Here is a 16,644-nt window from a genome sequence, read left to right on the forward strand (position 1 = left end):
GTGGATGTTTGATGGTATTACAGATATCGTCGCAGGATGGAAGCAGTTCCTAGTAAGGGCGCCTTTTGCAATTGACTAATAGCGAATTTGTCAATGCCAATGGTGTTCAAGTGGTGCTCCAGTTGTTTTGGGATTGCACCCAAGGAGCCTATTACTATTGGTACTACCCTTGCTTGCTTTTGCCACAGTCTTTCTATTTCTATTTGTAGGTCTTTGTATTTTGTTATCTTCTCCAGTTCTTTCTCGTCTGTTCTGCTGTCTCCAGGCACTGCCACGTCCACTATCCAGACTTTTTTGTCTTTCTTATCAACAATTGTTAAGTCTGGGGTGTTATGTTGCAGGTGCTTGTCTGTTTGAATTCTGAAGTCACAGAGCAGTTTAATTTTATCATTTTCTATGACTTTCTCTATTTTATGATCCCACCAGTTTTTGCTTACAGGCAAATGATATTTTTTGCAGATCTTCCAATGCACCATTGTTGCTACTTTGTCATGCCGCTGCTTGTAGTCAATCTGTGCAATCTTCTTGCAACAGTTTACCAGGTGGTCCCCTGTTTCTTCAGCTTCTTTATTATTATTATTATTGTTGTTGTTTCTTTGGGATTCATTCAACAAGTCTGCCCAAATCCCCTCTCAGTCCACCAAATCAATCAATCAAGTCACTTAAACACTCAGCCTGCAAACGTAACTTCATCCTTGTGTGATAAGGTGTACAACCTCTCAGCTGTAACCTGTACACAGCCCAAAATTCCTCTCTGGAATTCCTCCCTGCCCCACAACAAAATTGTTGAAACCTGCTGATTGGGAAAGCAAGATTTTAAATTAACAAAAAAAAGAAATCAAATCCAGCGGAAGAGGAATTTTAAAGCATCCCACACGATAATCACAATATTTTTTTTTACTAAAACACATAAAAAAAAGTGGGCCTAAACATTCCATTGCCAATTTTCCCGCAGCCCTGTGGCTTCCAATTGCAAAAGGATTTCCGGTTTGTTTTATAAAGAGGAAACTCCTGCAGCTGAGAGCTGGCGGCTGAACGCTGGTCCAAGAATTTTCATATACATGTAATTAGCATGATCTGTACCTTCTACGCGTTGTTTTCTTTGAAGTATTTTTAAATTATCATTACCTGTAAATAAAATATATTTGCTCCTGTTCCAGGATATAAACCTCAACGCTCAATGCAAGGAAGATGCTGAGGCCCTAGAACAGTGATGGTGAACCTTTTAGAGACCAAGTGCCCAAACTGCAACCCAAAACCCACTTATGTATCATCGGGTGCCAGGTGGGCGTGGCCCATTGGGTGGGTGTGGCTCCGGTGGTAACGGCAGACTGGGTGGGACTAAAAAGTTCCATCAATCAATTCCAGCTTTGCAAGATCTTTTTTTTCCCCGCGAGGTTGAAATTGACTGATTGATTGAACATTTTTTTTGGGGGGGGCACATGGCAGTGGAGACCTAAAGCGAAAAGGTTGTATAAAACCCAGCTGAAGGCCTAGTACTGGGGCGACGGCGTGCGTGCCCACAGAGAGGGCTCTGAGTGCCGTCTCTGGCACCCGTGCCATAGCTTCGCCACCACTGTCCTAGAACGAGGGCAACGAAGAGCCCCAGGGAGGATCAGGGGTCTGGAGGGTAAAAGGTAGGATGAATGATTGATGAAACTAGCTACGAGGGATCCTTGGTGCTCTCTGAGTTTGGATGTTTTCTTGCACACACTTCGTAACCCAACTAGGTAACATCATCAGTGCTGGGAGGAGGAGGAGGAGGACTATGGGGTCCTCGGTGCTCTCTGAGCTTGGTTATTTTCTTGCAGATGTTTCATTACCCAACTAGATAACATCAGCAGTGCTGGAGGAGGAGGAGGAGGAGGAGGAGGAAGAAGAAGAAGGAGAAGGAGAAGGAGAAGAAGAAGAAGAAGAAGAAGAAGAAGAAGAAGAAGAAGAAGAAGAAGAAGAGGAGGAGGAGGAGGAGGAGGAGGAGGAGGAGGAGGACAACTGTGGGGTCCTCGGTGCTCTCTGAGCTTGGTTGTTTCTTGCAGACATTTCATCACCCAACTAGGTAACATCATCAGTGCTCAGAGGAGGAGGAGGAGGAGGAGGAGGAGGAAGAAGAAGGAGAAGGAGAAGGAAAAGGAGAAGAAGAAGAAGAAGAAGAAGAAGAAGAGGAGGAGGAGGAGGAGGAGGAGGAGGAGGAGGGGGAGAACAACGACTGTGGGGTCCTCGGTGCTCTCTGAGCTTGGTTGTTTCTTGCAGACATTTCATCACCCAACTAGGTAACATCATCAGTGCTCAGAGGAGGAGGAAAAGAACTGTGAGGTCCTCAGTGCTCTCTGAGCTTGATGGCTTTCTTTCAGAATTTCAATATCCAGCTAGGTAACATCATCAATGTTAGAAGGGAGTGGGGTTTGTGGAGAGGAGGAGGAGGAGGAGGACTGCAGGGTCCTCGGTGCTCTCTGAGCTGAGTTGTTTTTTTGCAGACGTTTCATTACCCAAGTAGGTAACATCATCAGTGCTAGAAGGGAGAGGGATTTGTGGAGGAGGGGAGGAGAAACTTCAACCCTGAGCTACAAATAAGCTCCTTTATTGGAACTAGGGTTCCTTAGCCTAACAAACAGAAGGCTTAGGTTTAGGAAGAGGGCCTCGATTTATGCTCCATAGTCCCCGAGGTTAGGGCAAGAAGCAAGGAGGGGAAGCTCCTGAGAGGGAGATCCACCCTGGAAATAAGGAGGGATTTCCTGACAGTGAGAACGATGAATCAGTGGAACAGCCTGCGTCCCCAGAGTAACGGGTGCCAGTGAAGTGACTTTGGGCCAATCGCCAGGAGACGGTGAATTCTAGTTCTGCCTGAGCCATGAAAGCCAGCCAAGTGACTTTGGGCCAGTCCCTCTCTCTCAGCCCAACCCACATTGCAGGATTGCTGTTGTGGGGGAAAATAGGAAGAAGGAAGGAAGGAAGGAAGGAAGGAAGGAAGGAAGGAAGGAAGGAAGGAAGGAAGGAAGGAAGGAAGGAAGGAAGGAAGGAAGGAAGGAAGGAAGATTAGCTATGTGCAGCACGCTGAGTTACTTCTACAGCAGTGTTTCCCAAACTTGACAATTTTAAGGCATGTGGACTTCAACTCCCAGAATTCCACAGCCAGCGTTGCTGGCTGTGGAATTCTGGGAGTTGAAGTCCTCATGCCTTAAAATTGTCAAGTTTGGGAAGCACTGTTCTACAGCAAGAAAGCCTGGATCAAAATCCAACTATATAAATTTACCACGGATGCTTTACGCGGCCTGCGTTTGTCTTGAGATCACGGTGGATAAGAAACCGAACGAATGAGTTGTAAAAAAAATAAAGGACTGGGGCAAAGCGGGCTCTCAATCCACCACAACGTTTGGTGTTGCCATTTGTCTGCTGGCTTCTAGGGAAGCCAAAATGGAGGCTGACAACAACACGCCGGCCTCGTGGAAAGTCAGCACCGAGGCGTTCGAAGGCCTCCCCTGCTACCGAGCCGTCTCCAAAGTCTCAGGAAATGTCAGGATCTGTTTTCTTCCCAGCCAGCTCTGCTTCTTTGGGAGAAGCCACACACACACACCATCGCCGAGCTTGAAACTCACAGCTGTTTAAGTGGATCCCTGCAGGATCTCAAGAGGAGCCTTTGGAAAGGAAACGGCACCGGCAGCCCACCAGAAACGCACCGGGGTCCTGGGATCCTTTCGACACAAAATTGCTTTCAAGAGAAGGATCCTTAGCCTTCCCTGTTTACCCAAGGCCAGCCAGCAGCACAAAACAAACATTTTGAAGGGAAGCAGTATCGGAAGTTGTCCTCTGACTCACATCCTTTTTTTTTTTTTTTTTAATTTGAAAGGAAACTTGCTGTAAAAAGACAAAAGACGTTAAGGCAGAACTAAATCGCCCGAAGATCGAGTTAAGACAAACCCTGGTTCTTTGGCAGCTAGCTGGAGTACAGAATAACAGAGTCGGGAGGGACACCGTGGAGGTCTTCTAGTCCAACCCCCTGCGCAGGCAGGAAACCCTGTACCCTTTCAGACAAATGGCTGTCCATTCTTAAAAGCTTCCAGTGTTGGAGCATTCACCGCTTCTGGAGGCAAGGAGTTCCACTGGTTAATTGTTCTCACTGTCAGGAAGTTTCTCCTTAGTTCTAGGTTGCTTCTCTCCTTGATTAGTTTCCATCCGTTGCTTCTTGTCCTGCCTTCAGGCACTTTGGAGAAGAGCTTGACTCCCTTTTCTTTGGGGCAGCCCCTGAGATACTGGAAGACTGCTATCATGTCCCCCCTCGTCCTTCTCTTCATTGAACTAGACCAGGGGTAGGCAATCTTGGCTCTATTATGACTGGTGGACTTCAACTCCCAGAATTCCTCAGCCAGCCTGGCTCAGCTGGGAAACCTCTCCCTTTCCCCTCAGCATGGCTGGCTCAGGAATTCTGGGAGTTGAAGTCCACGAGTCATGAAGGGGCCATAGTTCCCCCACGCTGGCTCAGGAATTCTGGGAGTTGACGTCCAGGAGTCATAAAAGAGCCAAGGTTGCCTACCCCTGAACTAGACATACCCAATTCCAGCCACCATTCCTTATATGTTTTAGCCTCCAGCCCCCTGATCATCTTTGTTGCTCTTCTCTGCACTTTTTTTTTCCCCTAGAGTCTCAACATCTTTTTTGTATCATGGCAACCAAAACTCCAAACAATATTCCAAGTGTGATCTTACTACCTCGCCTGCTCTTGATACAAAACAAAACACCTTTTATACGAAACACTTTTTCACTGAACAGAGCATATTGCTGTAGGGGGGGGTATAAAACTCTGCAATCAAATCAGCAAGGATCTCCACTGCAGGATAATGATGTCCAAAGACATAAGTGCAAAACCAGCAGTGTTTACCTACATCATTCGGCCCCGAAAAGTCCCAAAATTTTAGAAAACAAATGGTTATTGCCAGGAAAAAAAAAAAAAGAAGTTGAAAAGTTGAGGCAGCATTCCTAATCCATGGAAAACCGTCTGACAATTGAAACAGCCTGCCTAAAGCTAAACAGAGAACAGACCCAACATGTTTTCCCCAGATGAAGAATCGTCAAAAAAGAGGTGTCCCAAATTAGTTGGGCTTTAAATTTTTCTGTGGAAGAAGGAATCTGCACAGCAGGAAAATATGTTTTGTTTCAGGTGTGGAATGAAACAGACCCACTCAAAACTAGATGATGATGATAATAATAAAGTTGGAAGGGACCTTGGAGGTCATCGAGTCCAACCCCCTGCTCAGGCAGGAGACCCTAGACCATTTCGGACAAATGGCTGTCCCGTCTCTTCTTAAAAACTTCCAGTGTTGGAGCATTCACCGCTTCTGGAGGCCGGTGGTTCCACTGGTTAATAGTTCTAACTGTCAGGAAGTTTCTCCTTAGTTCCAGGTTGCTTCTCTCCTTGATGAGTTTCCACCCGTTGCTTCTTGTCCTGCCTTCAGGCGCTTTGGAGAATAGCTTGACTCCCTCTTCTTTGGGGCAGCCCCTGAGAGATTGGAACACTGCTATCATGTCCCTTCTCATCCTTCTCTTCATAAAACTGGACATTCCCAATTCCAGCAACCGTTCCTTGTATGTTTTAGCCTCCAGTCCCCTAATCCTCTTTGCTGCTCTTCTCTGTACTCTTTCTAGAGTCTCAGCATCTTTTTTACATCGTGGTGACCAAAACTGGATGCAGCATTCCAAGTGTGGCCTTACCAAGGTGTTGTAAATTGGTATTAATACTTCACGTGATCTTGATTCTATCCTCTGTTAATGAAGTCTAGCACTGCGTTGGCTTTTTTGGCAGCTGCAGCCCACGGCTGGCTCCTATTTAAGTGGACCAGTCAAGCCGGCCCCATTTCATCAAGAAAACACTCAAATCACTCATGTTTTATTTCGAATGCAGAAGGCTTGAAATGGCCTTATGTCATCTTCGGAATGTCCCGTTTCAAGAATACAGGCAAGTCCTCGGGTTACGACCACAACTGAGCCCAACGTTTAGGTTGCTAAGTGAAACATTTGTGAAGCGAGACTTCCTCCATTTTACAACCTTCCTTGCTACACTTGTTAAGTGAATCATTACAGTTGTTAAGTTGGCAACATTGTGGTTAAGTGACCTTGGCTTCCCCATTGACTTTGCTTGTCCAGAAGGTCTCAAAAGTGGATCACATGATTTGGGGACACTCTGACCGTCATAAATATGAACCAGTGGCCAAATATATGAATTTTGATCACCTGACCGTGGAGAGGCTGTTAACGGTCATAAATGTGAAAAACGGTCGTCCCTTTTTTCAGGGCCGTTGTAACTTTGAACGGTCACTAACTGGACGGTTGTAAGTCGAGGACTGCCTGTACAACTGAAGGACAAGATCACTTGAAATGCCACTGCTCAGATCAGGCAAGTTTTGTTCCAGGATCAGAACGAAACAGCGTATTTTGCTCCCACTTCCAAACTAACTTTTGAAACACCGGCGTTTCCGTCACGCCCTGGGCTCTAAAAGGGCTATTTTCAAATCTGGAAGAGTTTGCGCAGTTTGGACCAGGAAACATGAGTTTTCTTTCTCATTTAGGTCACTTAAAACGGCTTTTTGAAATATGAAACGGTTTTTGTACAAACCCCTTACACAGAAAATCTTTCAAAACAGATATTTTGCTTCGGGCATGTTTTGTTAAAACGAAGAGGCAGCATTTTATACAACATAGACCGAACTGTTTAGGACTTCAGCCATTAAGGCAGCGTCCCGGATTAAGACCGGAAACAAATTAGAAACGTTGTTAATACAGAAACGTTACAGTGGGTTTATTGTTCACAAAGTTCTACTCCTGAAATATAAATGCAGAATAATAACCTTAGGCTGCACTCCAATGATTCATATGAATCAGATCTGGAAAAGCAGAGATATTGCTATAAATGCAGAAAGCAGGCTAGTTAGAGCAACAGTCTTCCTGATAATAACGCAGGGGTCTTCAAACTTGGCCCTTTTGTGAATTGTGGACTTCAACTCCCAGAATTCCTGAGCCAATCCCCTGCTCAAGCAGGAGAACCTACACCAGGGCTAGGCAACCTTGGCTCTTTTATGACTCATGGATTTCAACTCCCAGAATTCCTGAGCCAGCATGGCTCAGCTTGGAAACCTCTCCCTTTCCCCTCAGCATGGCCGGCTCAGGAATTCTGGGAGTTGAAGTCCACCAGTCATAAAAAAGCCCAGTTTGCCTACCCCTGACCTACACCTACACCATTTCAGACAAATGGCTGTCCAATCTCTTCTTAAAAACCTCCAGTGTTGAGGCACCACAACTTCTAGAGGCAAGTTGTTCCACTGGTTAATTGTTCTAAACTCTCAGGAAATTTCTTAGTTCTAGGTTGGTTCTCTCCTTGATTAGTTCCCATCTATTCTTTCTTGTTTTGCCTTCTGCTGCTTTGGAGAACAGGTGGACACCCTCTTATTTGTGGCAGCCCCTCAAATATTGGAGCACTGTTATCATGACACCCCTTAGTCCTTCTTTTCATTAAACTAGGAATACTCAATTCCAGCTAGCGTTCTTTATATGTCTTAGCCTCCAGTCCCCTGATCATCTTTGCTGCTCTTCTCTGCACTCTTTCCAGAGCTCAACATCTTTTTTACATCGTGGTGAGCAAAATTGGCTGCAGAATTCCAAGTGTGGCCTTACCAAGGCGTTATAATGCGGTATCAACACTTCACCTGATCTTGATTCTATCCCTCTGTTAATGCAGCCCAGCACCATGTTGGCTTTTTTGGCAGCTGCAGCACAAAGCTGGCTCCCATTTAAGGGATTGTCCACTAGGACTCAGAGGTCCCTCTCACAGTTGCTACTATTGAGCAAGGTACCACCTATAGCCTAGGACTGTGTTGGCTTTTTTGGCAGTCAAGGATGGCGTAGCAGGAAGAGGGGTGGTAGGACATGATTACCTGATATTCAAAAACGTCAAGGACTGCAAATTCAGGATGGCTTCTGGAATATAACGAATGCAATTCTGGTACAAATTCAAGCTTTCGAGGGAAACGAAGAGGCACGCTTCCTGTGGCAACTCGGAGAGTCGGTTCCGTGATAAATCTGAAAGAGAAATAAAGAGGATGAACCAAGTGAGAATAACCACATAAAGATTTAGATGGGATAACAATAACAATAATAATCAGATTTGCCCATCCCAGGCCCTTGAGAAGGGCTCAATAGATAAGACAAAAATGGCAAATACAGTCTGAACATCTGGCTGACTGTGCGACGAACCACAATAATAATAATAATAATAATAATGATAATAATAATAATGATAATAAAATCCCAAAACAACTGGAGCACCACTTGAACACCATTGGCATTGACAAATTCACTATTAGTCAATTGCAAAAAGTGGCCTTACTAGGAACTGCTTCCATCCTGAGACGATACCTGTAATACCATCAAACATCCACATCTGCCTATCCCAGGTCCTTGGTAAGGACTCGATAGGTAGACAAAATGCCAAATCCAGTCTGAACATCTGGCTGACTGTGCGAGGATCAATAATAATAATAAGTTGGAAGGGACCTTGGAGGTCATCTAGTCCAATTCCCTGCTCAGTCAGGAAACCCTACACCATTTCGGACAAATCGCTGTCCAGTTTAAAAACTTCTTTAAAACTTCCAGTGTTGGAGCATTCACTGCTTCTGGAGGCAGGTTGAACCACAGTGCAGGTAGTCCTCGACTTACGACCACAGCTGAGGCTAAAATTTCTGTTACTAAGCAAGACAGTTGCTAAGTGAGGTTTGCCTCATTTTAGGACCTGTCTCGCCCCAATTGTGAAGTGAGTCACTGCAGTTGTTAAGTTAGTAACCTGGCTGTTAAGTGAATCTGGCTTGGCTTGTCAGAATCATAGGAGCCCAGACGTTGCAACTGTCATAAATATGAGCCATCCAAATTTTGATCACGTGACCCTGGGGACACTGCAACCGTCATTAAGCGGGAAAACTTTTCTCAGTGCCCTTTGTAACTTCAAACAGTCATCCAATTAATGGTTGCTAGTCAAGGAATACCTGTGATAATAATAGGCTGAAGTGCTCTGGGTCTTTAGGATTGAAACAGACAAGCACCTGTCACACAGCACCCCAGACTTAACAAGTGTTGATAAGGAGGACAACAAAGTCCTCACACTTGGCCACTTTAAGACTTGTGGACTTCAACTCCCAGAATTCCCCAGCCAGCCATGCCTATTACTTTCCTCCTGCCTCCTAGACTGGAGAGACTACAGAGAAAGGGATTATAAGAGAGTAAGCAGGCCACAATGGGGATGCACATCTAAAAGAATTGTTGGAATATTCATGAGCAGGAAGAGTCATGTGGTAACGCAGTCAGCCAATGTGAAAAAAGTGCTACTGAGTCTGTGCAAAAAGTATTGAGTTAGGAGCTGAATTTTCAGTCTCTGGTTTGTCTCTGTATCTCTCTGTAAGAAGTCTTCAATTGAGCTATGTTGCTGTAAAGAAGAACGTATGGTATTGTAAATATTTTGATATAAATATAAAGAAGTTATTTTGAATCAGCTAAATGCAGTCAACTGTGAGAGCTTCTGATTTATTTTTCACCAACAGAGAAATTAAAATTCTCTAACAAGAATGCATTAGGATCAGGGAATTCTGGGAGTCGAAGTCCACAAGTCTTAAAGTGGCCACGTTTGAGGACCCCTGGTCTAGATAGTGGACATGACAGTACCTAGACACAGCTGATCAGAAGACAAAGAACTGGAAAAGGTAACAAAGCACAAAGACCTGCAAAACAGAAGGTGAACGACAATGGCAAAAGACGTCACAGGTAGTTCCAATGGTAATAAGTGCCTTAGGTTTAATCCCAAAACATCTGGAGCACAATTTCAACACGTCGGCATTGCCAAAACCAAAATTTCCATCCGTCAAAAGGCAGCTTGTCTTGGAATAGCTCACGTCCCGCAGTGATACCTTTAACACCATCAAATTGCAGCATCTGTATATCCCAAGTCTTTGGAAAGGGCTTGATTGGAGGCTAAAACATACAAGGAACAGTTGCTGCAGGAATTGGGCATGTCTAGTTTAATGAAGAGAAGGACGAGGGGGGACAGGATAGCAGAGTTCCAGTATCTCAGGGGCTGCCTCAAAGAAGAGGGAGTCAAGCTCTTCTCCAAAGTGCCTGAAGGCCGGACAAGAAGCAATGGATGGAAACTCATCAAGGAGAGAAGCAACCTGGAACTAAGGAGAAACTTCCTGACAGTTAGAACAATTAACCAGTGGAACAACCTGCCTCCAGAAGTTGTGAATGCTCCAACACTGGAAGTTTTTAAGAAGAGATTGGACAGCCATTTGTCTGAAATGGTATAGGCCAGGGTTTCCTGCCTGAGCAGGGGGTTGGACTAGATGACCTCCACAGTCCCTTCCAACTTTATTATTGTTGTTGTTGTTGTTGGATCAAAACACCAAATCCCATGTGATGAACCCTAATACTAAATCACAAAATATGAAGACCTGCAAATAGAAGTAGAACGACTGTAGCAAAAGAAAGCTAAGACACTACCAATGGTGATAGGTGCCCTGGGTGCAATTTCAGAACATCTGGAACACCACTTGAACACCATCAGCATTGACAAAATCGCTGTCAAGTCAACTGAAAAACATAGCTTTACATCAGAGCAGTCTCCATCCCGCGACGATCCCTTTAACCCCACCAAACCAGAACATCTGCCCGTCAAAGGTCCTTGGGAGGGACTTGACAGATGTAGAAAAACGCCAAAATCCAGTCTAAACATCTGGCTGATTGTGAGACCAAGCCCAATACTTCCATTCCACAATGAAGTTTCAATTTCAGCGGTCATTGTCAACACAATGACTAGGTGCTGCAACAAGATGAAAGGTTTCCAAAAATAAAACCAATCGCAATATAGCTTAGGGCCATACGGCAAATTTAGCTGAAAAATAAAAAAATTCACTCGCCGTAAACCAGATGGCCAGCGAGTAAGCTGGACCACATCGCCCTATCACTCTCAGGAAGCACAGCCAACAGGCATTTTAAATTGATCTTTAAACATCATACTTTTGGCCAACTTTCATAAAAGTTCAGCAAAAGATAGGAATCTGGATGGCTATGCCACCCATTCTTATTGAACAAAAGGCAGTAAGGGCTTTTTCTGAATCAAGGGAGTCCTCAACTTACAATACTTTGTACAGTGACCATTCAAAGTTACAACAGCACTGAAAAAAGCGACGTATGGCCGTTTTTCACACTTATGACAGTTGCAGCATCCCTGTGGTCACGTGATCAAAACTCAGGCACTTATCTGGAACAATGGCCGTGTCCTGGGGGGGGGGGTCCATATGATCCCTCTTTGCGACCTTCTGGCAAGCAAGGTCAATGGGAGAAGCCCATTAACAACCCTGTTACTAAACTTAACAACTGCAGGGGTTCACTTAAAAATGGTGGCAAGGTCATAAAATGGGGCAAACCTCCCTTCACAATGGTCTCGTTTAGCAACACTAATCTGGGGCTCAACTGTGGTCTTAACGCAAGGACTACCTTCACCCATTGTGTCTTTTATGGACTAACCCAGGGGTAGGCAACCTTGGCCCTTTTATGACTCGTGGACTTCAACTCCCAGAATTCCCAAGCCAGCATGGGGGAACTAAGGCCTCTTCATGATTTGCGGACTTCAACTCCCAGAATTCCTGAGCCAGCATGGGGGAACAATGGCTCCTTCATGACTTGCGGACTTCAACTCCCAGAATTCCTGAGCCAGCATGGGGGAAACAATGGCCACTTCATGACTTGCGGACTTCAACTCCCAGAATTCCTCAGCCAGCGTGAGGGAACTATGGCCCTTTCATGATTTGTGGACCAACTCCCAGAATTCCTCAGCCAGCATGGGGGAACAATGGCCCCTTCATGACTGGTGGACTTCAACTCCCAGAATTCCTGAGCTGGCATAGCTCAGCTTGGAAACCTCTCCCTTTCCCCTCAGCATGGCTGGCTGAGGACTTCTGGGAGTTGAAGTCCACGAGTCATAAAAGAGCCAAGGTTGCCCACCCCTGGACTAACCGTTCAAGCCGCTGCTGTTTTATTTTGTTGGAACAACGCAAACTCAAGAATCTTACATTGGAACCACTGAAAGGAGACTGTTTTGTTTGGAGCCCGAACCAAAAGGTGTTTCTCATTTCACGCTCACCCATATTAAAAGGCTGCCCGAGAAGTTGGAATTGGGTTGTTGCGGATTTCAGCCGTCGGAAGGATAAATGGCATCCGATAAATAGACACAGGCATCTGTCCGTAGGCTCCGCTCTCTCTCTCCCACCCCTGGGCTCAATATTTCAACCCAAATTCCAAATGATGTTGGCTTTCCTTCCTTCCTTTGATCCTTCCTTCCTTTTCTTTTTTTTCCCCCTCCATCCCCTTAAGTCAGTGGTTCTCAACCTGTGGGTCGGGACCCCATTTGGGGTCGAGCGACCATTTCACGGGGGTCGCCAAACAACGCAGTCCGCCATTTTTTCCCCCTTTTCCTTAGCTGTGCTACTCCCTTTTATTCTATTGGCTTTTGAAAGCCAATAGAATAGACTCTCTTGAATAGAGTCTAATTCTATTGGCTTTCAAAAGCCAATAGGAATTGTCCAGGCTGTCTCTGCCCTGCTGAGCCCGCCAAAAGTCCCGTTCTGCAAACGGTGCTGCACCCGTTGAGTAGTCCTCGACTTACGATCAGTTGAGTAGTCCTCGACTTACGACCGGTTGGGGGTCGCGGCATTAAAAAGGTTGAGAACCACTGCCTTAAGTCTTCACTGCTAAAGGATCAAGGCAGAGGACTCAATAATGATTTGCCTGAATATTTTCCTCCTTTTGCGTGGCAAGGGTTGAAACAAAGTCTCTTGCAATAAATACTGCGCAGCCCCACGCTTGGAGGATTTCCTGAAATACAAGAGCGGGATGACTTCATGCCTTCCTTCGCGCTGATCAACGTAGGAATGCTAGGATGGCTTCGAAAAGACACAATTTAAATCCACTTCCGAAGCAACAGCATTTCTCTAGCCCAGGGCTTTTCAACCTTTTCACCCATTGTCCCACTTTTTGGATATGGCAACATCTGAGGACCACCAGTCGCCTAGCAAAGTGTCAAAAACTTGATGACCAAAAAAAAAAAAAAAAAAAAAAAAGGAAAAAAAGGATAAAGTACAGGTAGTCCTCGACTTACAACAGTTCGCTTAGTTGACTGTTCGAAGTTATAGTGGCACTGAAAAAAGTGCCCCCGAAGCCACAGCTGAGCAAGACACCTGCCTGCCCGCCTGGCCGTGCTCTTCCTCCTGTCCGAGGTTTTCATTGTTGTGAGCATTTCTGTTGAGGATTGGCAGTGGAGGTGGGGTTGGGGGTGTTTGGTTTTTATTCCATGTCTGCTGGGTGGTTGCAGCAGGTTTTGGTCCCTTCATATGACCCTGGGACACTGTGACAGTCATAAATATGAATCAGTTGCCAAGCATCTGAATGTAAATCACAAGACCCTGGAGAGGCTGCAACATTCCAGCTGATTGGCGTTTCTTCTGGGCTCAGCAGAAGCACCAGGATCAGCGCTGAGCTCCAGCTGGAGCCTGGAGCTGATCCTGGCGCTTCCGCTGAGCCCTGACAGTCCCGAAGAAGCGCCGATCAGCTGGAAAGCAGCACTGATCCTGGCGCTTCCGCTGAGCCCTGACAGCCCTGCAGCTCCAGCCGTCTCTCGCTCAGGCTTGTGCGGTGCTGCCCCCAGTTCAGCTCATTCCCCTCCCCTGCTACCATTTTTCTAGGATGGTCGCGTACCCCCTGCCAGGTGCCAATGGACCACAGGTGGGACCCGTACCACTGATTGAAAAGCCCTGCTCTAGCCCACTCTTTTACCCCGTTTACACCTAACAGTATAGGTCAGTGGTGGCGAACCTATGGCACGCGTGCCAGAGGCGGCACTCAGAGCCCTCTCTGTGGGCACGCGCGCTGCAGGTCCACTAGGCTGCCACCGCCACCTGGAGCAGCAGCCCCACCCAGCACAAAGGAGGCGAAGCGGCCAGCTAGCAAGCTCGAGTAGAGGTGGTAGAGCACGCCCACACCCAGCAAGCCAAAGGCCACCCCAAGCAGGGAAAGCTGGATCCCCATCGGCACCATGGTCCCCCCAGTCCCAGCTAGGATTGTGTGCCTCCCCCCATCTATGCTAGGCCTCCTGCCCACTGCCCCACCCGCCAGAGACCCCCTGGATCTCCCCCAACCCTGCCCGGCTCCCACAGGCGTCCCCCCCCCATGAGCAACATCGAGGTGGCCATGCCCACCCCAGCCACGCCCACCCAGTCTGCCGTGACGACTGCAGCCACGCCCACCCCGTGGGCCACGCCCCGCCCCCTTGAGGACACACCACAATGCTGATGCGGTCCTGGCACTTTGCGATAAATAAGTGGTTTTGGGGTTGCGGTTTGGGCCCTCGGTCTCTAAAAGGTTCGCCATCACTGGTATAGGTAATCCTCGACCTATGACCACAGTGGAGCCCCACAGTTCTGTTGCTCAGCGAGACAGATGTGCATTTTGCCCCGTTTTACGACCTTTTCTTGCCAGAGGTGTTAAGGAAATCACTGCAGTTCTTAAGTTCTTAACAGGGTGCTTAAGTGAATCTGTCAGAAGGTTGCAAAGGGTGATCACGTGACCCTGGGGGGAAACGCTGCAACCGTCATTAAGTATGAACCAATTGCCAAGCATCACAATTCTGATCACATGACCCGGGGGATGCTGCGACGGCCGTGTGAAAAATGATCGTAACTCCCTTTCTCCAGTGCTGTTGTAACTTCAAACGGTCACTAAACGAACTGTTGTAAATCAAGGACTACCCGTACCGGCTACTATCTTGAATGTTAATTCTTCTTCTTGTGCTATATCCGTTATTGGACGTTGGCGATCCTGCTTTTATCAGCAGCTACACGGAAAAGAGCTGCTGAGTTTTGTCCAAACCAGTCCTTAGATTTTGAAGCCACGATGTTCTTCTTCTGCCTGGACCTCGTTTGCCTTCCATCTTTCCCTGGAGGATTAAATGGAGCAGGCCGTATTTTTCTGGGTGTCGCATCACATGTCCGAAATATTCTAATTTTCATTTTTTAATTGTTTTGATTATTGATTGGCTTTCCCGGGTAGCTTATCCCCTCCTCATTTCTGATCTTGTCAGCCCAGCTTATGTGTAACAGCCGCCTGTAAATCCAGCTTTCAAATGCTTCTAGTCTCTTCAAGTGGTCTTCTGTCAGAGACCAACTCTCTACTCATGGATAGGAAAAATAGAGCATCTGACAAGCCTGGTTTTCAGTCTTAGGCTTATGTCGTGACTGCAAAAGACCTTTTTTCATTTTGAAGAAGAAATTAAATAGATCTCTTTCTGATTTTTCTTTCTTAAAAAAAACTGTAGAACAGTGGTTCTCAACCTTTCTAATGCCGCGACCCCATAATACAGTTCCCCATGTTGTGGTGACCCCCAACCACTTATACATCACTGGGTACCAGGGGCGTGGCCAAAGAAAAGGGGGAAAAAATGGCGGACAGCCTTGTTTGGCGACCCCCGTGAAATGGTCGTTCGACCCCAAATGGGGTCCCGACCCACAGGTTGAGAACCACTGCTGTAGAAGAACCAAAGATTTGGTTCTTTCAATCCAAATGTCGTTTCTCTGTCAACGAAGAGCAGCTTGTGTCCCAGATGGGTAAGATTCCCTATTTGATTTTATGTTTTTATTTATCCTATTTTTTTAAAAAATAAAATAAATAAATCTTGTTGCATTCTTTTGCCACTTATGATGTTGAACCGCTCCAGAAGAATTCCAGTACCCACACAGACACCAAACTATTTCAAGGACACCGTTTAGGAATAAATGTGCCTTTTGCTGGCTTCAATTATAACAAGGCCTGTAAACGCAGGCCCAAACTCGCTAACAAGGCCATTAAGCGCTGTTTGCAAAAGCCACGTTTCTGGAAAATGTATTCAGGCTGCTGTTTGGGGACTACAGATGCATCCCAGATGAGAAAACGGTCCAGTCAGGCTTTGGCTAAAGTTTGTTCTAGTGGCGTTTCACTAGAAGGAAAAGCAAATTATTTTTTGCCAAGATAAAAGTTCCACCCTGTTGTGGCACGATGCAAGGTACTGCTTGAGGACCTGCTGGAAATGATGTTATTGTTAAGTCAGACATGTCAAACACAAAGCCCGGGGGCCGGATGTGGCCTGCGAAGTGGTTTCATGTGGCCCACAAAGCCATCCTGGAAACAGTGAGGGAACGGCCCCCCACTGCCTTGGCCCTGGCCCAGGCCGGGCGGGAGCCAATGTACAATTTTGTGGTGGCCATCTATGCTGAAACGCATTCAGTGTTAGCTCCACAAGACCATCTGGATACAAAGCCGGATCTCCACCCATGGAGAGGGAATGGGCCTCCCTGTGACTTTGCCCTCGTACCCATCATGAGCAACTGGGCTAAGGAGAGCAAGCACAGCAGCAGCAGCCTTGAGGACATAAGTGCAGCTGGGCACCCCCTTGGGAATGGGGCTGGGCTTGGTGCCACGGGTGCTCGAGGGCCAGGCTGGGCGTTCGACCTCTGCTGGCCAGGGCTCCGGGCAGCCCGCACCACCATACAGCCCCCCCCCACATGGCCTGAGAGGAACAGTGAGGCTCCT

The 16,644-nt window shown here is 46.7% G+C and overlaps 1 protein-coding gene across 3 annotated transcripts in view; it reads right to left on the minus strand.

Annotated features, from left to right (window-relative positions):
- LRCH3 (leucine rich repeats and calponin homology domain containing 3) overlaps positions 1 to 16,644 on the minus strand; it is a 123,063-nt gene that overhangs the window by 71,285 nt on the left and 35,134 nt on the right. For all 3 annotated transcript variants that reach the window (XM_039369918.1, XM_039369917.1, XM_039369916.1), the window contains exon 2: positions 7,920 to 8,064. In XM_039369918.1, the coding sequence (XP_039225852.1) occupies positions 7,920 to 8,064 (145 nt within the window). The remainder of the gene's footprint in view (positions 1 to 7,919; positions 8,065 to 16,644) is intronic.

The sequence above is a fragment of the Crotalus tigris genome, unplaced genomic scaffold, assembly GCF_016545835.1.
Source record: "Crotalus tigris isolate CLP2741 ecotype Arizona unplaced genomic scaffold, ASM1654583v1 scf7180000021321.634910, whole genome shotgun sequence".
NCBI lineage: Eukaryota > Metazoa > Chordata > Lepidosauria > Squamata > Viperidae > Crotalus > Crotalus tigris.